At 44.4% G+C, this 18,737-nt stretch overlaps 1 protein-coding gene across 1 annotated transcript in view; it reads left to right on the plus strand.

Annotated features, from left to right (window-relative positions):
* The first annotated feature begins 1,747 nt into the window (after positions 1-1,747).
* Positions 1,748-18,737, plus strand: part of Stpg4 (sperm-tail PG-rich repeat containing 4) — a 50,191-nt gene continuing 33,201 nt past the window's right edge. The window contains exons 1-2 of the mRNA XM_036170503.1: positions 1,748-1,880; positions 11,399-11,656. Coding sequence (XP_036026396.1) covers positions 1,797-1,880; positions 11,399-11,656 — 342 coding nt within the window. The 5' untranslated portion in view covers positions 1,748-1,796. The remainder of the gene's footprint in view (positions 1,881-11,398; positions 11,657-18,737) is intronic.

Below are 18,737 nucleotides of genomic sequence, written 5' to 3' on the forward strand. Positions count from 1 at the left end.
TTCTGTTCTGGGATTGAAATCAATTTTCATTCTAAAAATCACAAGATGCTTCATTCAAGAACATCAATTTTTAAAAATTTCTGCATGTGGGTGTTTTGTCTCCATGGATGTCTGTATATTATGTGTTTGCCTGGTGCCCAGGGAGGCCACATCCCCTAGAACTGGAGTTACAGTTGTGAGCTACCACCTGGGTGCTGGGAATTGAACTGAGGTCCTCTGAAAGAGCGGTCTCTCCAGCAGAACATCAATATTTGAAAGATCCCACTGTTAAGATAAATTGGTACCTGATACAACCGCTCTTTTTGTTTGTTTTTGTTTTGTTTTTTTCAAGACAGGGTTTCTCTGTGTAGTTTTGGTACCTGTCCTGGGTTTCGCTCGTCCAGGCTGGCCTCGAACTCACCTGCCTCTGCCTCCTGAGTCCTGGGATTAAAAGCATGCACCACCACCACCCGGCTGATACAACCACTCATAAATAAATAGTTTATTTCTTCTTGTGTTCTGATTTTGTTTTTATGTTATTCTGTGTGTGTGCATGTGAGGCCAGCATTTAAGCAGAGATCTCAGGACAACTTCTGAGAGTCAGTTCTCTGCTCACCATGTGGGTCCCAGGGATAGCAAACTCAGTTCATCAGGCTTGGCAGCCTCCGGCACTATTTTTTCCCCTCAGCCCTCCTGGCCCTGAGAATATATATATTTAGATCAGTTTGTTTTATGTGTATGAGTGTTTTCCCTGAGTGTATGTGTGTGCACCACATGTGTGCCTGGGCCTGCAGGGTTCAGAGGGTGTCAGATCTCCTGGAATTGGAGTTACTGGATGAGCTACCATGTGAGTGTTGGGAACTGGACTCGGGTTCTCTGGAAAAGCAGCTAGTGCTCTGGACTTGGGTTCTTTGGGAAAGTAGCTAGTGCTCTTAGCTGTGGAGCTGATTCTCCAAGCCCTCATTGAGGTGAGTTTTAGGAAACAATGGAGTCCTCTCACTCTTGAAACTTGGTGATGGGAAACCGAAACTTTATGCTGTTGAGGGCAGTGGAGCGTTGCAGCCAGATCGGGATTTGAATTCTTCAGCGACAGTGTGATGGTGTCACTAAGGAAGCTGTCCTCATTCTCCAGATGGAACTAATTAGCAGGGGCATTGCAGCCCTGCTGTGAGGGTTACCTGAAATGTAGTGTATGTGAAGTCCTTGGAACACAGTAGGTCCTCCACAGAAGGAATCAAGGTTGAAAAAGCCGTTTTAAAAGTAATCTTTCTAGGTTGAGAAGCTACAGCCAAGAGAGGCCCAGAGAGCAAAGGGCCTATGGAAGAGATGGGTGGTCTGCTCTCACAGCCAGTGTTCCGGATGGCCCCCACCCCACCCCGGAAGTGGATGTTAAGGAAGAACTCCACCTTAAAGCTAAATGCGCCTACCCGTTTCCCTTTCTAGGACGTAGGATGGGGGTAATTTGTGAGGGAATGGTAGAAATGGTGGGTACCATCAGATGCGGGCAAGCCTGCCTATATACACACATACCCAAGAACTCGGGCAACTTCACAGTCCCCTATACTTTATGACACACGCACACGTGAGTGCGTCTCTAAGGATGCCCACTGAGTCAGCTTGGCTGAGGCCTGCACAGGGCATCACTTCCCCGGCCTCACTAGTGGAGGTGACCTGCAGGACTTTGCACTGGTCTTTTACACGCGCAAGCTCAGAACCGGCGGGTGGCCGGGGCTCCTAGCACAGGCTCAGAACCGGCGGGTGGCCGGGGCTCCTAGCAACCGGCTGGCAGCCCGGACCCAGGGAGAGAGGAGGTCGCAATGGACGAGCCAGCCACCGCCATCAACCCCTCCGCAGTACCAAGAGAAGACCTGGGGCGTGGAGAGCCGCTCGTCTCGACCTCGGTAGGGTAGCCCGCCCGTGCGGCCCCCCGCAGCCTCATCTCTCCGAGCCCCGTGCCTTTTCCGCATCCCTACACCCGCACCTGATTTTCTAAGTTTTATTTGATTTCTTTTTCCTGCCGCCTCCCTTGCTTTCTCTCCATCTTTTCCCCCTTTCTTTCTTCCTTTTTTTCTTTGTCTTCTTTGTATTTCCCCACAACTACTTGCTTCAGTAGAGCGATTAGATTTCCTGCCCTTTCTCCTTCTGTTGAAGAAGGAACTGTTCGCAATTCTACCAGACGTCCTCTGCCCTGCCTCCTACTTGAGTACTTTTAAAAATAAATTTGGGTGAGGGTGTTTAGCCTATCACTTATCTTCTCCTTTAAAGTGAATTTAAAATGACAGATGTTCGGAGTATAGGTCACTTGCCTGAGCTCTTCCGGGCCGGTCCTATTTCCCCTCCTAACCAGCCCACCCCACTTCTCTGCTTGGGAGGGAGATGTGAGAAACCTGTCTTGACGTGCCTGAGAACATTTTCCAAGTGCAAAAGGAGCAACTGAAAAGTCAACAGGAATTCAATAAAGAGCATGCTGCACGGGAAGAGCTTGGTTCGGATGCATAGCATGGCATATCAAACCATGGGAATTCTTTTGTCTTCTGGAGAAGTGTACATGTTTCATTGCAGCACTATAAAGCATGTGAAGTTGTTGCGATCAGAAGACAGTGAATTACATCCATTATGCTTACCAATTATTCATTTTGGTCCATTTTTGCTTGAGATAATCCTTATTTCATAATGAATATTACAAACAGAAACTAGAGTTTGATATTTTAATGATCTGCAATAGCACAAAAGGGAAAAACTTAACGGCTGGGTTCTATGGACAGTGGGGCTGAAGCAAACTCCGGCTCATCACAAGCAGAGTGCTTGCTGCAGAGACAAGAACCCCACTGGAAACTGAGGCATGCCCACACCATCTGCTTCTTAACTTGGCCGATGAGATATTAAAAATAAAATCCACTATTTCTCAAGCAATGACTTGGTAAGTGTGGTTGTGGGTGTGTGTCTTCCTTTCCTGTTCCCTACTTCTCCAGACAGGGTCTCATTATATGGCCCCCTGGCTGGCCTGGAGCTCACTGGGCAGACCAGGCCAGCCTAGGTGGGTGCACCACCACCCCTCCACATCCAGCTAGTGCATATTTTTACACTTCTGTGAGAAAGCACAATACATGAAGATTAGTTGAACAACTTTCTCATGTGGATTTATTTAGCCACTGGGCAAAGGAGCTGTGGTCTAACATCAAATTTTGTCAAATTTATTGTTCTTAGAACATCTCTGTGAGATAGGAATTGTACGATATTTTGTTTGTGTTCTGACAAATAAAGCTTGCCTGAAGATCAGAGGGTGGGGCTGGACACTAATTAACCATAGAAGTCAGGTGGTGGTGGCACAAGCCTTTAATCTCAGCACTTGGGAGGCTCACGCCCTTGGCCCCAGCACTCCAGAGGTAGAGACAGGAATATAAAGTGGGTGGAGACAGGATCTCATCACCCCCTATTCGGTCTGAGGATTTGTAGAGGTAAGAAGTCTCTAGTGGCTGGCTGCTGCTCTGCTTCTCTGATCTTTCAGCTTTCACTCTAATGTCTAACTGCAGGTTTTTATTGATTAAGACTAATAAGGATCACACTTCATCTGGTGCCCAATGTGGGGGCACAAATTATGAAAAAAATCACTTGCTACTGGTACATATCGGAGCTGCATACAGAGGCTCCCACTAGAGTCACTACCTCAACAGCTAGATTTTCCTTTCTTTTTTCCCCAAGCCCTCTGAGCAAGTTTGGGATTTTTCTGTTTCAGCCTCTTTACAGCCAATGCCACAGGCATTTGGGCTCCAAATGCTGCTGAAGTTAGGTGCTTTCACATGCCTGCCTCCCCCATGCAGACGCTGGCTCTTTGGCTTTTTTCCCCCTGTGGGTTGTGGGTTTTCCCTGAACCCCCTCCGTGGGCTGCTGCCACACTAGGTAGCTGCCTTTATACTCACTCAGCTTCTACTGTTCTATGCAGCAGCAGCCAGCCTCACATTTCACTGTCATCATCATCAGATTTGGTGAGACAATTGAGAATTCTTAAAGGAGGGGAATTAGGTTTTTTAAAAAAAGAGAGAGTTTTTCCCCCATGTTAAAAAATGGGAAACACTATTACAGTGGAAAGAGTTAGGTCTCTGTATGATTATACAATGGTTTAAAAATGAAAATGGAACAATTAAATGAAAGGATAGTCAACTTTTTTTTTTTTTTTTTTTTTTTTTTTTGGTTTTTTTGAGACAGGGTTTCTCTGTGTAGTTTTAGAGCCTGTCCTGGAACTCGATCTGTAGATCAGGCTGGCCTCAGACTCAGAGAGATCTACCTGCCTTTGCTTCCCAAGTGCTGGGATTAAAGGTGTACACCACCATTGCTGGGGTAATCAACTTAACAGGGATTGACATAATGTTAGTTATCATTTTGATAATTCTTTTTTTTTTTTGGAACATTTTCTAAAAGATTTTTTATTATTTATACAGTGTTCTGCCTGCATGTATGCTTGCACACCAGTAGACAGCACCAGATCTCATTACAGATGGTTGTGAGCCACCATGTGGTTGCTGGGAATTGAACTCAGGACCTCTAGAAGAGCAGCCAGTGCTCTCAACCTCTGAGCCATCTCTCCAGCACCAGATGATTCTTATTACCTTTGATAATTCTTGGTTTATCTCTAAAAAAGTTGGTTGATATGAGTGCCAAGATACAGGCTTTAGAAGAACTTACTAAAACAGATCATAGAGATATTCAGACCCTGACAGAGGAATTTAAAGGAGAACCAACCTATTACATTATAAGATCAGAGAGGAACAGCCCAAGGTTTTCAAACAGCTAACCTTAATTTATCTAGTCACCTTACAGGAACAACTGCCAAATGACAGATACCCACAAGGCACTGAAAGAGCTGAGAGGATTCCTGTGGAAATGTTAGATTTGAGGAGATTTAAGGAAGTGATAGTCTCATATGGTATACATTCACCTTTTGTGAAGCAGATGTTAATCATGGTCAACTAGTAACAGAAGTATCCCACAAGACTGGAAAGACTTGGTTACAGCAGTATTGGAACCTGGTCCCCAATTACAGTGGAGGATGTGGTGGAAAGATGAGGCTAAGACCATTGAACACTGAAGCGTAGGGCTAGAGGTATTGAAATCTCCCAAGACCAACTTCTTGGAGAGGGAGATTATGCTGATATAAGAAGACAGTCTCTTTATGATGACCACACCCTGGCTCTATGCCATACAGCAGCTTTGAATCTTGGGACAAAATTGAAGAAGTCAGAAAGAGAACTAAGTCATTTACGAAAGTTACACAGGGCCCCAAAAAAACATTCACTGATTTTTTTACAAAGGCTGTTTCCAGCTGCAAATAGAATGATACCAAATTCAGAAGCCAGACAAATAATAATTAAATCTTTAGCTTTTGAAAATGCTCAGTTTCAATGCAAAAGGGTAATTAGGCCTTTAAAGGCAAGATTAGCACCTATGGAAAAATGGACCTGAGATACAGTCAATATTAAATCTCATAACCATGATGATGCTTGGATAGAAGAGGTGATTTCCAGAGGCTTGAAGGAACATAAAAATGTCAAGAGTTTTCATTGTGGCAAACAAGGTCACCAAAAAAGGGACTGAAGACAGGGAGTTCCTAGAAACAATTTTTTTTTTTCTAGTAATAATCTAAACAGAATGCCCCTCCCTTCTGGATTATGCAGAAGGTTTAGCGAAGGCCAACAATGGACCAATTAATGCAGATCAACAAGGGACAGACATGGTAACCCTTTGCCACTGGGAGACATCTTGTGGTGGCAGCAGGGTGGGGTGGCTCTCGCAGGCCCCATGTCAAATTTGGTTCAATTATTCCATCACTGTGGGGGAAACTCCTCCCCAGAGCAATTAAAAGATCTATTGCCTATTGTAAAACACCATACTGCTCTGGATAATAGAACAGCTTTAGAGGATAAAACAAAACTTTTAGGAGAAACCAGAACAAGAGAGACCTCTTGATTAGAAGAGGTGACAGTTCATCAATCTAATCTAACCTATAAGACTAGTAAATGCTTTTCATTTGATCTGACATAACTTGCTAAAAGGGAAACTCCCCAAAATTAGGGTTGGGGCAGGGTTTTGTTTTTGTCTTTTCAGGAAAATAAAAACAACCATCTTGAGGAATTTAAAGACCTTTGGACAAATAAGCATCCAAAGAAGAAGGGAGAACTTCCCAGAAAAAAAAAAAATTACCAAGAAAAGGAATAATCTGACCTAATGCAATCTTTGAAGTCTCCAAAAAGATGATGGGCCCCACGATGATCTCACCTGGACTATGGTAACACAACTAAGCTGACAAACACCACTTAAAGATCTGCTTTGGACTACAAACTGCTCAGAACAATTTCAAAGTGGCTAGCTGAGATGATCCAGCTTCTCAGCCTACCTTATCCAGGACTTGAGACAAGCCACACACTTTCCCATTACACAGAGATGGGAAACAAACAATATAGGTAGCTCTCTCAGGACTTGACAGTCATCCCAAATACTTTTTTCAGGGTCCCCTAAAGATGCTGTCGCCCCCAGACAGCAGGAAGTAATCTTAAGGACATGACACCCACATTCTCAAGAGGTGGGGTGGGTGGTTTTTGGTTGTTCAGTGGGTTATGGATATTTGTTATTATTTAGGGGGAGTTGATTACAAGTTGTTATTAGTGATGGTCAGGAAGAAAGCTGAACAAAGGAGATTAGATTCAGAGATCTCATTTTAAAAATTAAAAAGGGGAATATAGAAATAGGAAAAAAGGGTAGATCATTGAATCTTCTTTTAAAAAGCAACTACTAGTTTTAAATATTTTACATTGGCTTAGATTTTTGTATACTGACACAAATTTGAGGTTATTTTTGTTATACTGTATATATATGTTATAGAAATGAGAGGATAAAAAGGTAGATTATTGAATCTACTTTTAAACCAAAAAAGCAGCTACTAGTTTTACATATTTTACATTGATATGGATTTTTATATATTGATACAAACTTAAGGTTATTTTGGTTAGAACATACTGTACATACATTTCTACTCTTGTTCAAGGTATTGTACCTATACAGCTCATCTAACAATGCAATATAAATTTCTAGTCCTTGAAAGTTATTATTATAAACTATTTAGGATAATAAAGAAATATAGGTTAGTAGTCACCTATTACAATCAAACTTGTAGTAATGTTAGGTTTGTTTTCAAGGTCAAACACATAGTTTGGATAGGCAAGTGGTCTTCAAACACTTCAGAGATCTACAGAATATGGCATTTAAGGTTTTTTTTTTTTTTTTTTTTTCCTCTGTGTAGCTTTGGAGTCTGTCCTAGAACAAGGCTGGCCTCAGACTCAGAGATCTGCCTGCTCTGCCTCCCAAATCCTGGCATTAAAGGTGTGTGCCACCATGCCCAGCTTATTTAAGGTGTTTCAATAATGTAAGGGTTTTTTTTTTTGTTTGTTTGTTTGGTTTTTGTTTTTTTAATATCAATGAGACATGTCTGCTCCTGGCAGCACCAAGCTACTTGAGAGAAGATGATGGCCACTGAAGAAACTCCATATGGAGTTTACTTTTTTTGTGGCAAAAGTTAGCCACTGAGCAAAAAATCGCCCTTGCCTCAACTGCTGACAGTATGCTGTCCAAACTGAACAAGCAGGACAGACAAGAAAGTGACTGCAGAACTTTGCTAAGACAAGGCAGGATACTCTTTCAAAAATCCTGCTTCATAGAAAAGTCTATCAGCTATTCTAGCCCTGTAGGCTGAAGATGGATGCCTCAATGTTGCAAAGGAATCTTGGGTGACTGTCCAGGCAGCCAGCTGTTTCTGTCATTTCTTATTTTTGGAAGTTGTTTGCTCTGTACTTCCTATTTACTCAGGTAATATTATATCCTTTTCAGGTCTCTGATGGAGTTGAAGACCAGATAATTATAGTTACAGTTTTCCTTGTTACCAGATTCAGAACAGAAACTCATAAAAGGGGTGTAAAGTGTATATGGTTGAGAGATATAAAAAGATGGTTTTGGGCTAGTAATGCAAATTAGAATAGAAAGTGAATTAGGTATAACACTTTGGACTCACCAAGACAGGATAGATAATGGAGAGTTTTCTCTGAATTTGTCAAATGCTAATGGACTAGACATTGGTAATGTAATTATTGCCTGTATATATTTGTATATAGTTATTGTATTTATTGTATATAGTTTTTCTATGTTAGCTAAAACCTTCACTTTTTATTTGGACAAAAAAGGGGAAATGTTGTATGATATTTTGTTTATGTTCTAACAAATAAAACTTGCCTGGAGATCAGAGGGTGGAGCTAGCCACTAGTTAACCATAGAGGCCAGGTGGTGGTGTATAAGCCTTTAATCCTAGCACTTGGGAGGCTTAAATCTTTGATCCCAGTACATGGGAGGCTCATGCTTTTGATCCCAGCACTTTGGAAATAGAGACAGGAATATAAAGTGGGTGGAGACAGGCTCTCACCCCCCCCCCCAATTTGGTCTGAGGATTTCTAGAGGTAAGAAGTCTCTAGTGGCTGCTGCTCTGCTTCTCTGATCTTTCAGCTTTCACCCTAATATTTGACTCTGGGTTTTTATTGACTAAGATTAATTAGGATCATGCTTCAAGGGATGCTTATTTTAATTTCACCAAAGGGATTTTTATATACTTAAAATCACTTATTAGCTTAACACTTTAAGGAAATAGTATGGGCGAAATATATTATTATGTATCTTTCATTTTCATGATAGCTAATAAATAGGTTTGGTAGAGGCAATTTAGTTTCTTCAAGTAAATATTTTATACATCATATATAATTTCAAGAGATCACCTTCTAAACAAAATGATCTGTTTGCTCATAGAAACAGATCCGGAAGAGTTCAGCTCTTGATAGAGAAGGATGGTGGAGGGTAACATTAACGGTGTGTATATTTCCACTCCTTCCCATTTAAATTCTTTTTGTTCCTGTTAAGGTTTTAATCAGTCTTTCTTTTCAGTCGACAACACTTAACTGTGAGAAAATGGTTTGTTCGGATCTATGCAGGTTACGTTTCCCACTTGTAGCTTTAGGGTTGGCCACATGAATGAGGAATTAGCTTTAAGTGTTGGACATAGTGAGAGTTTAGAACTAGGGTTCCGGGTCCTTTACTGGGTCTCCAGCCAAGGCTAACCATGATCTCATGGGCTCTGTCGCACCTATTGTTGAAGGGGATTTGGCTTCAGATTTTATCACTTGTGGCAGAGAAGCCAGTCTGTTAACATTGTGTCTTAGGGTGACCATTGCTGTGACAAAACACCAAGGCTAAAGCACCTTGGGGAGAAAAGGGTTTGTTTGGCTGACACCCCCACATCACTGTTCATCAGTGAACAAAGCCAGGGCAGGAACTCAAACAGGGCAGGAACCTGGAGGCAGGAGCTGAGGCAGAGGCCATGGAGGAGTGCTGTTTACTGGCTTGCTCCCATGGCTTGCTCGGCCTGCTTTCTTATAGAACCCAGGACCACCAGCCCAGGGATGGCACCACCCACAATGGGCTGGGCCCTCCTCCATTAATCACTAATTAAGAAAATCCCCTGCACACTTGCTGGCAGCCTGATCTTATGGAGGCATTTTCTCAGTTGAGGTTCCCTCCTTTGAGGTAAGTCTAGCTTGTGTCAAGGTGACTCAAAATGAGCCTGCACAGGTGGTCAGTGTATAAAGTAATAAAAACAAGCTGGTAGCCTATAAAAGAATGGGCAGTTCATTTTCTCAAGGGGCAATTTTTGTATTGCAGGTGTTTTCTATCAAAACGGTTCAACAATAGAGGCAAATTCCAACTGAATTAATTTCAGCAGAAGAACTGGGATGAGCTAGAAAGATAGGCACAGAATAGCAGGGACTGAAACTACAGATCCAGCCACTCAGCCACATTCCGGTCACAGTTTGAAGTAACAGACCTCTTCTTTGCCTAGAGACCATGCGCTGTACCAGTTCATCCTCACCCTGAGGCTGGAGTTAAATTCCACCTCACTCTCAATGTTCCTTAAAATCATCACACCCAAATCTAAAAATAAAAAGCAGTTAAAAGGGACTGGAGAGATGGCTCAGTGGTTAAGAGCACTGGCTGCTCTTCCAGAGGACCCAGGTTTGATTCCCAGCACCCACGTGGCAGCTCACAACTGTCTGTAACTCCAGTTCCAGGAGATCTAGCACCCTCACACAGACACACATTCAGACAAAACACCAATGCACATAAAATAAAAATAAATAAATTTAAAAAATCATACCTTCTTTTAGGGGAGCCTTTAGCTATCCAAGAAACTGCTCTGTACTCCCTGGCCTGCATGGTCAAAGAATGATAACTATATCCTTGTTAACCTTTCAACAAACTAACTTTTGGGCTAGTGAGAAGGTTCAGCAGATAAAGGTGCCTGCCCATCAGGCTGAGGACTTGTGCTCAATCCCCAGCCTCCATGTGGTGGAAGGACTTTTTGTCCTCACATATACATATACACCGTAGTAATGCCAGTCCTCACTCCACATACACAAAATAAATATATAAATAAATGTATAGATAGGGTCTCACTCTATATCCTGTGTTGGTCTGGAACTCACTGTGTAGACCAGGCTAGCCTTGAACTTGCAGAGTTCTGGGGTTAAAACGTGCCTGCAATGTAGTTTAAAGGTAGCTTCTAGCTGTTACCTTTCTACAGTGTTCGGCAGTTGCTTCGGAAAGGAAAAGATCACAGTGCCTTTGAAATATTCTTCTATCTAGAGTGTTTGGGGGTGGGGGTGGCTGGAGACATGGCTCAGCAGTTAAGAGCACTGGCTGCTCTTCCAGAGGACCTGAGTTCAATTCCCAGCACCCACATGGCAGCTAACCATTGCCTTAACCCCAGTTCCGAGGGATTCAACACCCTGCTCTGGCTTCTGTATGCACTGCACAAATGTGGCAAAACACCCTTATGCATAAAATAAAAATAAATCTGTCTTTAAGAATGTCTGTTAGGGGCTGGAGATATTGCTCAGCAGTTAAGAGCACTTGCTGCTCTTGCAGAGGACCTGGGTTCAGTGCATAGAGTCTATGTGATAGCTCTAAATTGTCTATAATTTCAATTTCCAGGGGATCCAACATCCTATTCTGACTTCTGTGTGCACCAGACACGCATGTGGTGCACAGACACGCATGTGAGTAAAACTCTGGTGCACACCCTAATCTAGCACTTGGGAGGCAGAGGCAGGCAGATTTCTATGAATTCAAGGCCAACCAGGACTACATAATGAGATGCTGTCTCAAAAAACAAAACAAAACAGAACAAAAACACTGATTCACATAAAATAAATAAATTGAGAGTATTTGTTAAAATTGATAAAAATTTCTCTTAAATTCAGAGACAAAGAAACGCCACGTAGAAAGGGCTGTGCCGCACAGTGGTCTTACAACCGGTGTCAATTTCCCACAGAATACTCCAATACCTGGCACTTACCACATAAAGACTTTTATTGAAGAGTCCCTATTAAACCCAGTGAAAGCAACCTACAACTTTAAAAACGAAGGAAGGAAGAGGATACCGCTTGTGCAGAGAAACGATCCCGTCCCAACCGACCTCCCGCATTACAAGCCTCCCGACTTCCTGGAGCTGTTGAAGAAGCAGATGGCCTCCTACTCGTTCAAAGACCGCCCCCGGGCAAACCCCACCACCCTGGTTGACAAGGACGAGGTAAGAGAGCCGCGGTCAGAGAGAGTGGTCGGTGAGAAAATAGTACACTGGGGGAAGGCGCGTTAGACGCAGAGAATAATCCCCATGCCCGAGGGGAACCCCTAGGATATCTCATTCCCTATAGAAATCGAACAAGGCAGAAGATGCCTCAGCAGCCCGAACACGTGTTCTTCCAGAGGACCCGAGTTCGGTTCCCTGCACCCATGTCAAGCAGCTCACAGTTGTCTGTAACTCCAGCTCCAGGGGATCCAGTGCTACTGGCCTCCTCATCTGTATTTACGCCTACATACCCACCTGCGTGTGCATGGATCCAATTCCACTCAGCTCCACCAAAAGTTCACTGATAACTGAGTGCTGCTGTGCTTATGGGACTAGGCTGTGCCAAGGGAAAGTGCTTCTTGTGCAGAATACTTCAGTAACAAGACAAGACACACCACATCAAGGGCTGAGATAAAGAGTGTGGCAGGGAATGCCAAGGGAGAGCTCAGGGTAGGCTGGATAGAAAGCAGCCAGTTAAGTAGGGTTTAGCTGACTCTTGATGATAAACATGGTTTTGTGTATGTAACTTTGTTGTTGTTGTTTTTTGGTTTGGGGGGACAGGGTTTCTCTGTAGTAGTTTTGGTGCCTGTCCTGGATCTCGATCTTTAGACCAGGCTGGCCTTGAACTCACAGAGATCCGCCTGCCTCTGCCTCCCAAGTGCTGGGATTAAAGGTGTGTGCCACCCCCACTGCACGGCATGACTCTTCTTTAAAAATTTATTTATAATTGTGTGTCTTTGTGTGTGTATGTGAGTGTGAGCAGATGCCAGAGGTGCCGGATCCCCTGGAGCTGGAGTTACAGGCAGTTGTGAGCTGATTGGTATGAGTGCTGGGAACTGAGCTCAGGTCCTCTCCAAGTGTCCTTAACCACTGAGCTGTCTCTCCAACCCCCACATGTAACTCAATGCTTACTATAGGCTTCCCCAGACTCTCTTAGCTGGGAACCTTGAAGAGGGCTAAAGAGATGTTGTTTAATTTTTTCTTTGTTTCTTTTTCTTTCTTTGTAACCCTGTCCTGGAATTAGCTCTGTAGACCAGGCTGGCCTCAAACTCAAGAGATCCACTTGCCTCTGCATCCTGGGTACTGGAACGAAAGGTGTCCGTCACCAGGCCCTGCTCAAGGCAGCACTTTGAGCTGAGGGTTTTGACCACAAATGACTACTCTTTCCCATCTACCATGGACTCTACCCACAATGAGGTGGGCAGGCAGGGTTTTTTTTTTTTTTTTTTTCTTTTTTGGAGCTGAGGATCGAATCCAGGGCCTTGCGCTTGGTAGGCAAGCGCTCTACCACTGAGCTAAATCCCCAACCCCAGGCAGGGTTTTGATAGCTGGAACTGAAAGGATGCACTTCCGGGCCCTTGCACAGCGTTTTTGAAGGGATGTGTGATGAATAGGCCGGTCTCTTCAAGGGACGTTGACTTGTTACTTGGAACTTCACTCATTTTCAGGCCTCTATATCTTAAATGAAGAGAGGCTACCATCAGTCCTCAAGATTCATGGCCACTGGCTGGGCACAAGAGGTTGTAGCTGAGTACAGTGGTACATGCCTCTAATTCCAGACCGAGGCTGAGGCAGGAGGATCTCAAGTTCCAGATAGCTTGGGCTACATAATACTCTATCTTCAGCCAGGCAGAGGCAGGCGGATCTCTGAGGCCAGCCTGGTCTACACAGGACAGTTCCAGGACTACATAGAGAGATCCTGTCTCAAAACAAAACAAAATCCCTTTGTCTTCAAAAGCAAAAATAAACAAGAAAGAGTTGTGATTGCTAAGTGAATGTAAAACTTCCAGCCGTATGTGGACACACAAGTGACATGGAGTTGCTTGCTAACTCTTCCCTGATCCGGACTATGAAAAGAGCAGACTGTAAGGTTCCTTGGGTAAACCTGACTCTGTTTGCTTCAGTGAACAAATACATACCCTGGGTTATACTTGGCTTTACGACTTGGTATCAGGTAACCGATCTACGTATGGGTGAAATCCTCTGGCCACCTTGACCCCTAACTCTGCCATTTGCTCCCTCCTGCTTTCCCTCCGGTTCTCCACCCATCCCCAGGGACCAGCCAAAGGCTCACCATGGAGATAGGAAATAGCCCAACTAAAAACCTTAATTAAAAGACCCACGAGCTGAGCTTACCCAGAGGGCTGGACGAGCCTCCTGCAAACATAGCCTTCCTGTTTCTTGATCTTTTCTCTCCCCTCCCGATGGCCCACAAAGGATTAGGTTGCAGAAGCTGGGGAGCTCGGTGTTTACCTCTGCGAAGGCATCTGAGAATACGTTCAGATCAGAGACAGTCAGAAGCAATCTGTCCGCTCGCCTGTACAGTTCAAATTCTGATGTTTCAATAGCCAACCTCGATAGAAGAATTTGGATTGGGGTAGGCGTAGTATATGTACATCAGTGCCATTTCCTAAAATAGTATGGCAGTCTCAGTTTTAATAGAGTATAGCTCATCCATACTGGTGGCTTTTTGTTTGTGTTTTTGGTATTTTGAGATGTAAAAGTATGATATCTCTCTCTCCGCTGCCTGCTTTCCCCATTAGTCCACGGTCCCTCCCCTTATTTCTGAAAGAATTCGGCTTCCTTTGCTCAGTCCTTCCCTATCTCCCCCCCCCCCCCCCAGTGATTTTAGTACCATAGAGATGGCTGGCTTCTTGGTTTCTTCATCCCGATCTCAGCCACTCAGATTTTCCCCCCAAGACTCATAATTTCAGCCCTCTATCGTGTCAATTAGATGACTCTTCTCCGGTCACCATCTAGCATCCCGAACTCACCATTCCACCCAAACTCACTGATTCTCGCACTTCTACGCTGCTCTTACCCATCTCGTGTTTTCTCTTTGTCACAAGCTTAAATTTCGTAGTCAGTCACGATGCCCCCTCCCCATGTCCACCGTCATCACCTCTGGCTTGCTTGGTTAAGCCCAACTGTGTGCCTGGCAGCTGTGTTCATGTTCATGTCCAGTTTTTAAGGCCTTCGCTGCCAGTGAGATCAACGGTTTCTTGGTCTGCTGACATTCTCACGCCTACGGGGCCCTGTCTCTCAACCTTTCTCTGACACCTCTTTCCAATCTGTCTTGGTTCTTCTTCTCGGCCTTCTTCACTATTTCCGCTCCTCTGTCCTAACCTGTTCATCTCGGCATTGCCGCATCTGCACTGTCCCCCTGGACAGTCAGCTCAGCCAGTCTCCAGGTAGTGAACACCACCTACTCATCAGCGATTGCTGGAACTCACATCTCCTGCCTAGATGTCTCCTTGAGTCCCACTGCCTCTTTGATCTCCTCTTATACTTGAACGGTGACTGCAGGGTTTCTCCGCCTCAGGACTCCTGCCGTTTTGGATAAGTCTTCATGTGGGAGGGCTATTCTGCAATTGTCACCGGCCTCTCCACATTAGATGCCATTGGTATTCTTCCCTCCCAGTTTTAATAACCCAAACCATCACTAAACATTGCCAAGTGTCCCTGGTGGACTGCGGTGCTCTGGCTCCTGACCCTGGGTAAAGGTGTTGTGATGTGTGTGGCCTCCAAACACTTTTTCTCAGGGTTGACAGGCCTGTTGGGAGTGGAATTGGCTTGCTTAGTTTCTTCCTTAGCAAATTCATTCTGGGCCCATAGGAATGCTGCTGCTGTCCTTTGCCACACGTGCTGCTCTGTGTTCTACGGTCCCACTGAATAGCTTTTCCAGTTCCCAGGGTCCTTTGGTGGAATCCTTAGATTTTCCAGCATGTGGTTATCTGTGACAACATGTTGCTCCTTGCTCTGCAAAATGTATTTTTGTGAATTCCCCAAGGCCTGGGCTGTTTTCCTCCCAGAGAAGGTTCACTTTTTCCCTTGAAACGTGAGGGGAGCTGTTGGACTGGCCCTGCTCAGAGGGCACCATGTCTTTGGTGATGGCTCATTTCTGTAACACAGATCTTGATCACAATCTATGCAAGGAACTAGCCCAGGGTTATATCCCCTCAAGTGCGGGGTCTCTTTCTGATTCTGCTTGACATCAAGGTAGCCCTCTGCAGTCCACTGGCAATGGGGTGAGGTGGGAGGGCTGACTCTCAGGAACTAACCTTTTGGGGTCCCAAAGGCATATGGGTGGGGTTCTTTCAGACTACTCTACCCTATCGTTGGCTGGCCCAGGCTTTGGCCTCGAGGGACTTCTGGGGCTCTGTAGTTCCCTCGACTCAGCTGTTCTATTATGCTTGATTCAGTCCATATCAGCAAACATCAGCAGACTAAAACCTTGATTTTCCTAGTTTCTCACTCTCCTCTGGAGTCTTATCCCTATTACCTCGTCAGCAGCATCTTGTCTGTGCACGTTTAAATGCTCTTACTTGATCTTAACATTTTATCCTCCCCCTTTTTAGTTGCCAGTACTAAGAAAACTCATCTGAATAACCCAGCCCGTCACTGGCAGGAACCAGGTCAGGAGCTAGTGGCTATGGCAAGCTATGACTGGAAGACAAAGTGATACTCGGCTTCAACTAGTAATTCATCACAAAGGAATAGTGACAGTGGGACAGTTTCCTCTGGTGGCCAAAAGCAATGCGCAGAGGGGACAAGAAAGAGAGGTCATTGGCATGACTGATACGAAGAGCAGTTAGTGGTGGCGTACTTTGTAAGGCAATTTGGCAACCTAGAAATATATTTTTTTCAATACAAGTCTTTTATTGTCTCCACAGACACCCCAAATCATACTTATAATTCAGGATCTTGTTTCTGGAGCTGGGTAACTTAGGTCTTACTCATCAGCCTGCCCCACAGTTCCCTTTTCAGACACACAGATGCCACCCCAAAACTTTCATGTCCTCGTTTTTAATTGTTGTGGCTTGCTGAATCAGAGCCACTGAATTTGAAACAAGTTTGATATCATTTCCTTCAAGGGTTAATTCATCCTTCTGGGCTGGAGAGACAGACAAGCAATGCCTGTCCTCATCAGCACCTTGAGGATGTATTTTCACCCCCAAAATTTCAGATTTCAATCAAATCTCCTAAATAATGACATTGATGGAGAAGTGAGCACACACAGACCTCATGTGGTAACAGAAGCCCAGCGTGATGTCATTGCTCATGTTCTGTACATGACTGCAGAAGGTCAGACAGTGACCAGTTCCTTTCTGTTAGCCCGTCTGGAGCCTCTTCTTTTTCTTGCCAAGGAGACTCAACTCCACATTGTTCGATGGAAGTCCCTCTGGAAGGTCCCTCTGGGGCCCTTCCCATTGACTGTGTGCCTCTTCAGAGTGATGTTGACATTTTCTGGAATGATGATAGTCTGATAACTGAGAATGCTCTTCATTCTTGCAGTAGATGGGGCAAAGAACAGCAACCTAGAGATATTTAAAACACAAGAAGCCTTAACTGTGGTGACACCAAGTTAGGTGGTCTACGGAGCATGCTCACTTTCGTGAGATCTACAGTCTCACGAGTTCATCGAGTGCTTATAGAACACGGCAGCATTGTTTGTACTTCATTTAATTAGAGGACTGATACAAATACCAGATCCTCACGCATCCATGCGGCAGCATACTGCTGGGCACCCCACTAAAGACAATGCGGCATTAACGTGAGAGCACCCCAAGTCATCAATAAATGAAGAAGGCAATGTAACTGAATTTTATAGCCTAATCCATTTGTGCATATGAAAATAAATACACACTTAGGTGAGGTTTATTTCCCCCTTTTCCTTGAGAAGTGCGTAATCATGATTGGTGACCCCCATTTGGGGAGTGGGCCTAAAGGGGGGCAAAGAGACTCAGTCTTGGTCTTTCTGAAGAGCTGGAGTTGTTTCCAGGGTGTGTGAGCCCCACACTTTCTCAATCGTGCTCATTTGTAAAGAAAAAAAAATCCCAACTAACGCTTGTTCTCTTGTCCGGTGCTCTCTCATTCTTCCTATGTTCCAGTCTAGAGATTCTTGATTTGACGTCCTAGCTTAGGAATACGTCTATGAAAATCACAATTAAACAAATGAAGTTGAAAACGGCCTGGAGCGCCTGTCTCGGTTAGCGTTTGTGTTGCCTGTGAGAAGCTCAGGTAATGGACAAGGACATGAATTTGGTGACACTGCCTCGGGAGACAGCCAGGTCGGAACCTTTCTAGACTAAGTCGACGGTACCTGGTGAGGAGGGGAGGGTCCAGTCATCACAAGGGCTCAAGACCGGAAAGCCTGAGTCGGACCCCTGGATTCCACGGCTGGAAAGAAAACTGACTCCCGAAAGTTGTCCTCTGACCTCTACACACGTCACCTGGTATGTGCACAAGATACACACACACACACACACACACACACACTTATACACACATCACACACAATCATGCACACACACTTACACAATCACACACACACTCTTACATACTTATATACACATATCACACACACAATCATGCACACAAACACCTCACATACTCACACACACTCACACACTTGTACACACACACTCTCACACACTTACGCACACACACAAATACAGACACACATTAAATAAACTCTTTTTAAAAAAGGAGAAAATGTAGAGTAGATTAAGCATGGATTTATTGCTGCAGCGGACATGGCCACAGGAAGACTCTGAGCCTGGGGATATTCCAACAATGTCCTCCAAAACTGAAGAGTAAAGAGATCAAAGATTGAAAAACTCCAGAGTGCCCAAGCTCTACAAAATGTGTCAAATGAACATGTAAAAGGAAGGGAAAAACTGTTTGAAAAAATGATGTTTCTCAGACAGTATTAGGCACCAAGCAAAAGCTCTGAAGGAAGCCGGAGGTGGAAACATCCACCACGCAGCCAGGCTAAATCTTCTACCCAGTTCCTCTGCAGACACCCTGCCAGTACAGAGAGACTGGGGTAGAGTATTTGAATGTCCCAAGAAAACAAATCCACCAACCTAGAGTTCTGGACCCCAGGAAACAGCCTTCCAAAAGGGGTAGAGAAACAAAAACTTAGATCAGCAAAAATGGGGGAAATTTATCACTAGTAGACTCTGCAAGAAACATTTAGAAAAAGTGTCGGAGGCCAGGGAGGTCGTTCCTTTGGTAACGTGCTTCCACTCAAGCAAGA

This window comes from Onychomys torridus, chromosome 21 (genome assembly GCF_903995425.1).
Source record: "Onychomys torridus chromosome 21, mOncTor1.1, whole genome shotgun sequence".
Lineage (NCBI taxonomy): Eukaryota > Metazoa > Chordata > Mammalia > Rodentia > Cricetidae > Onychomys > Onychomys torridus.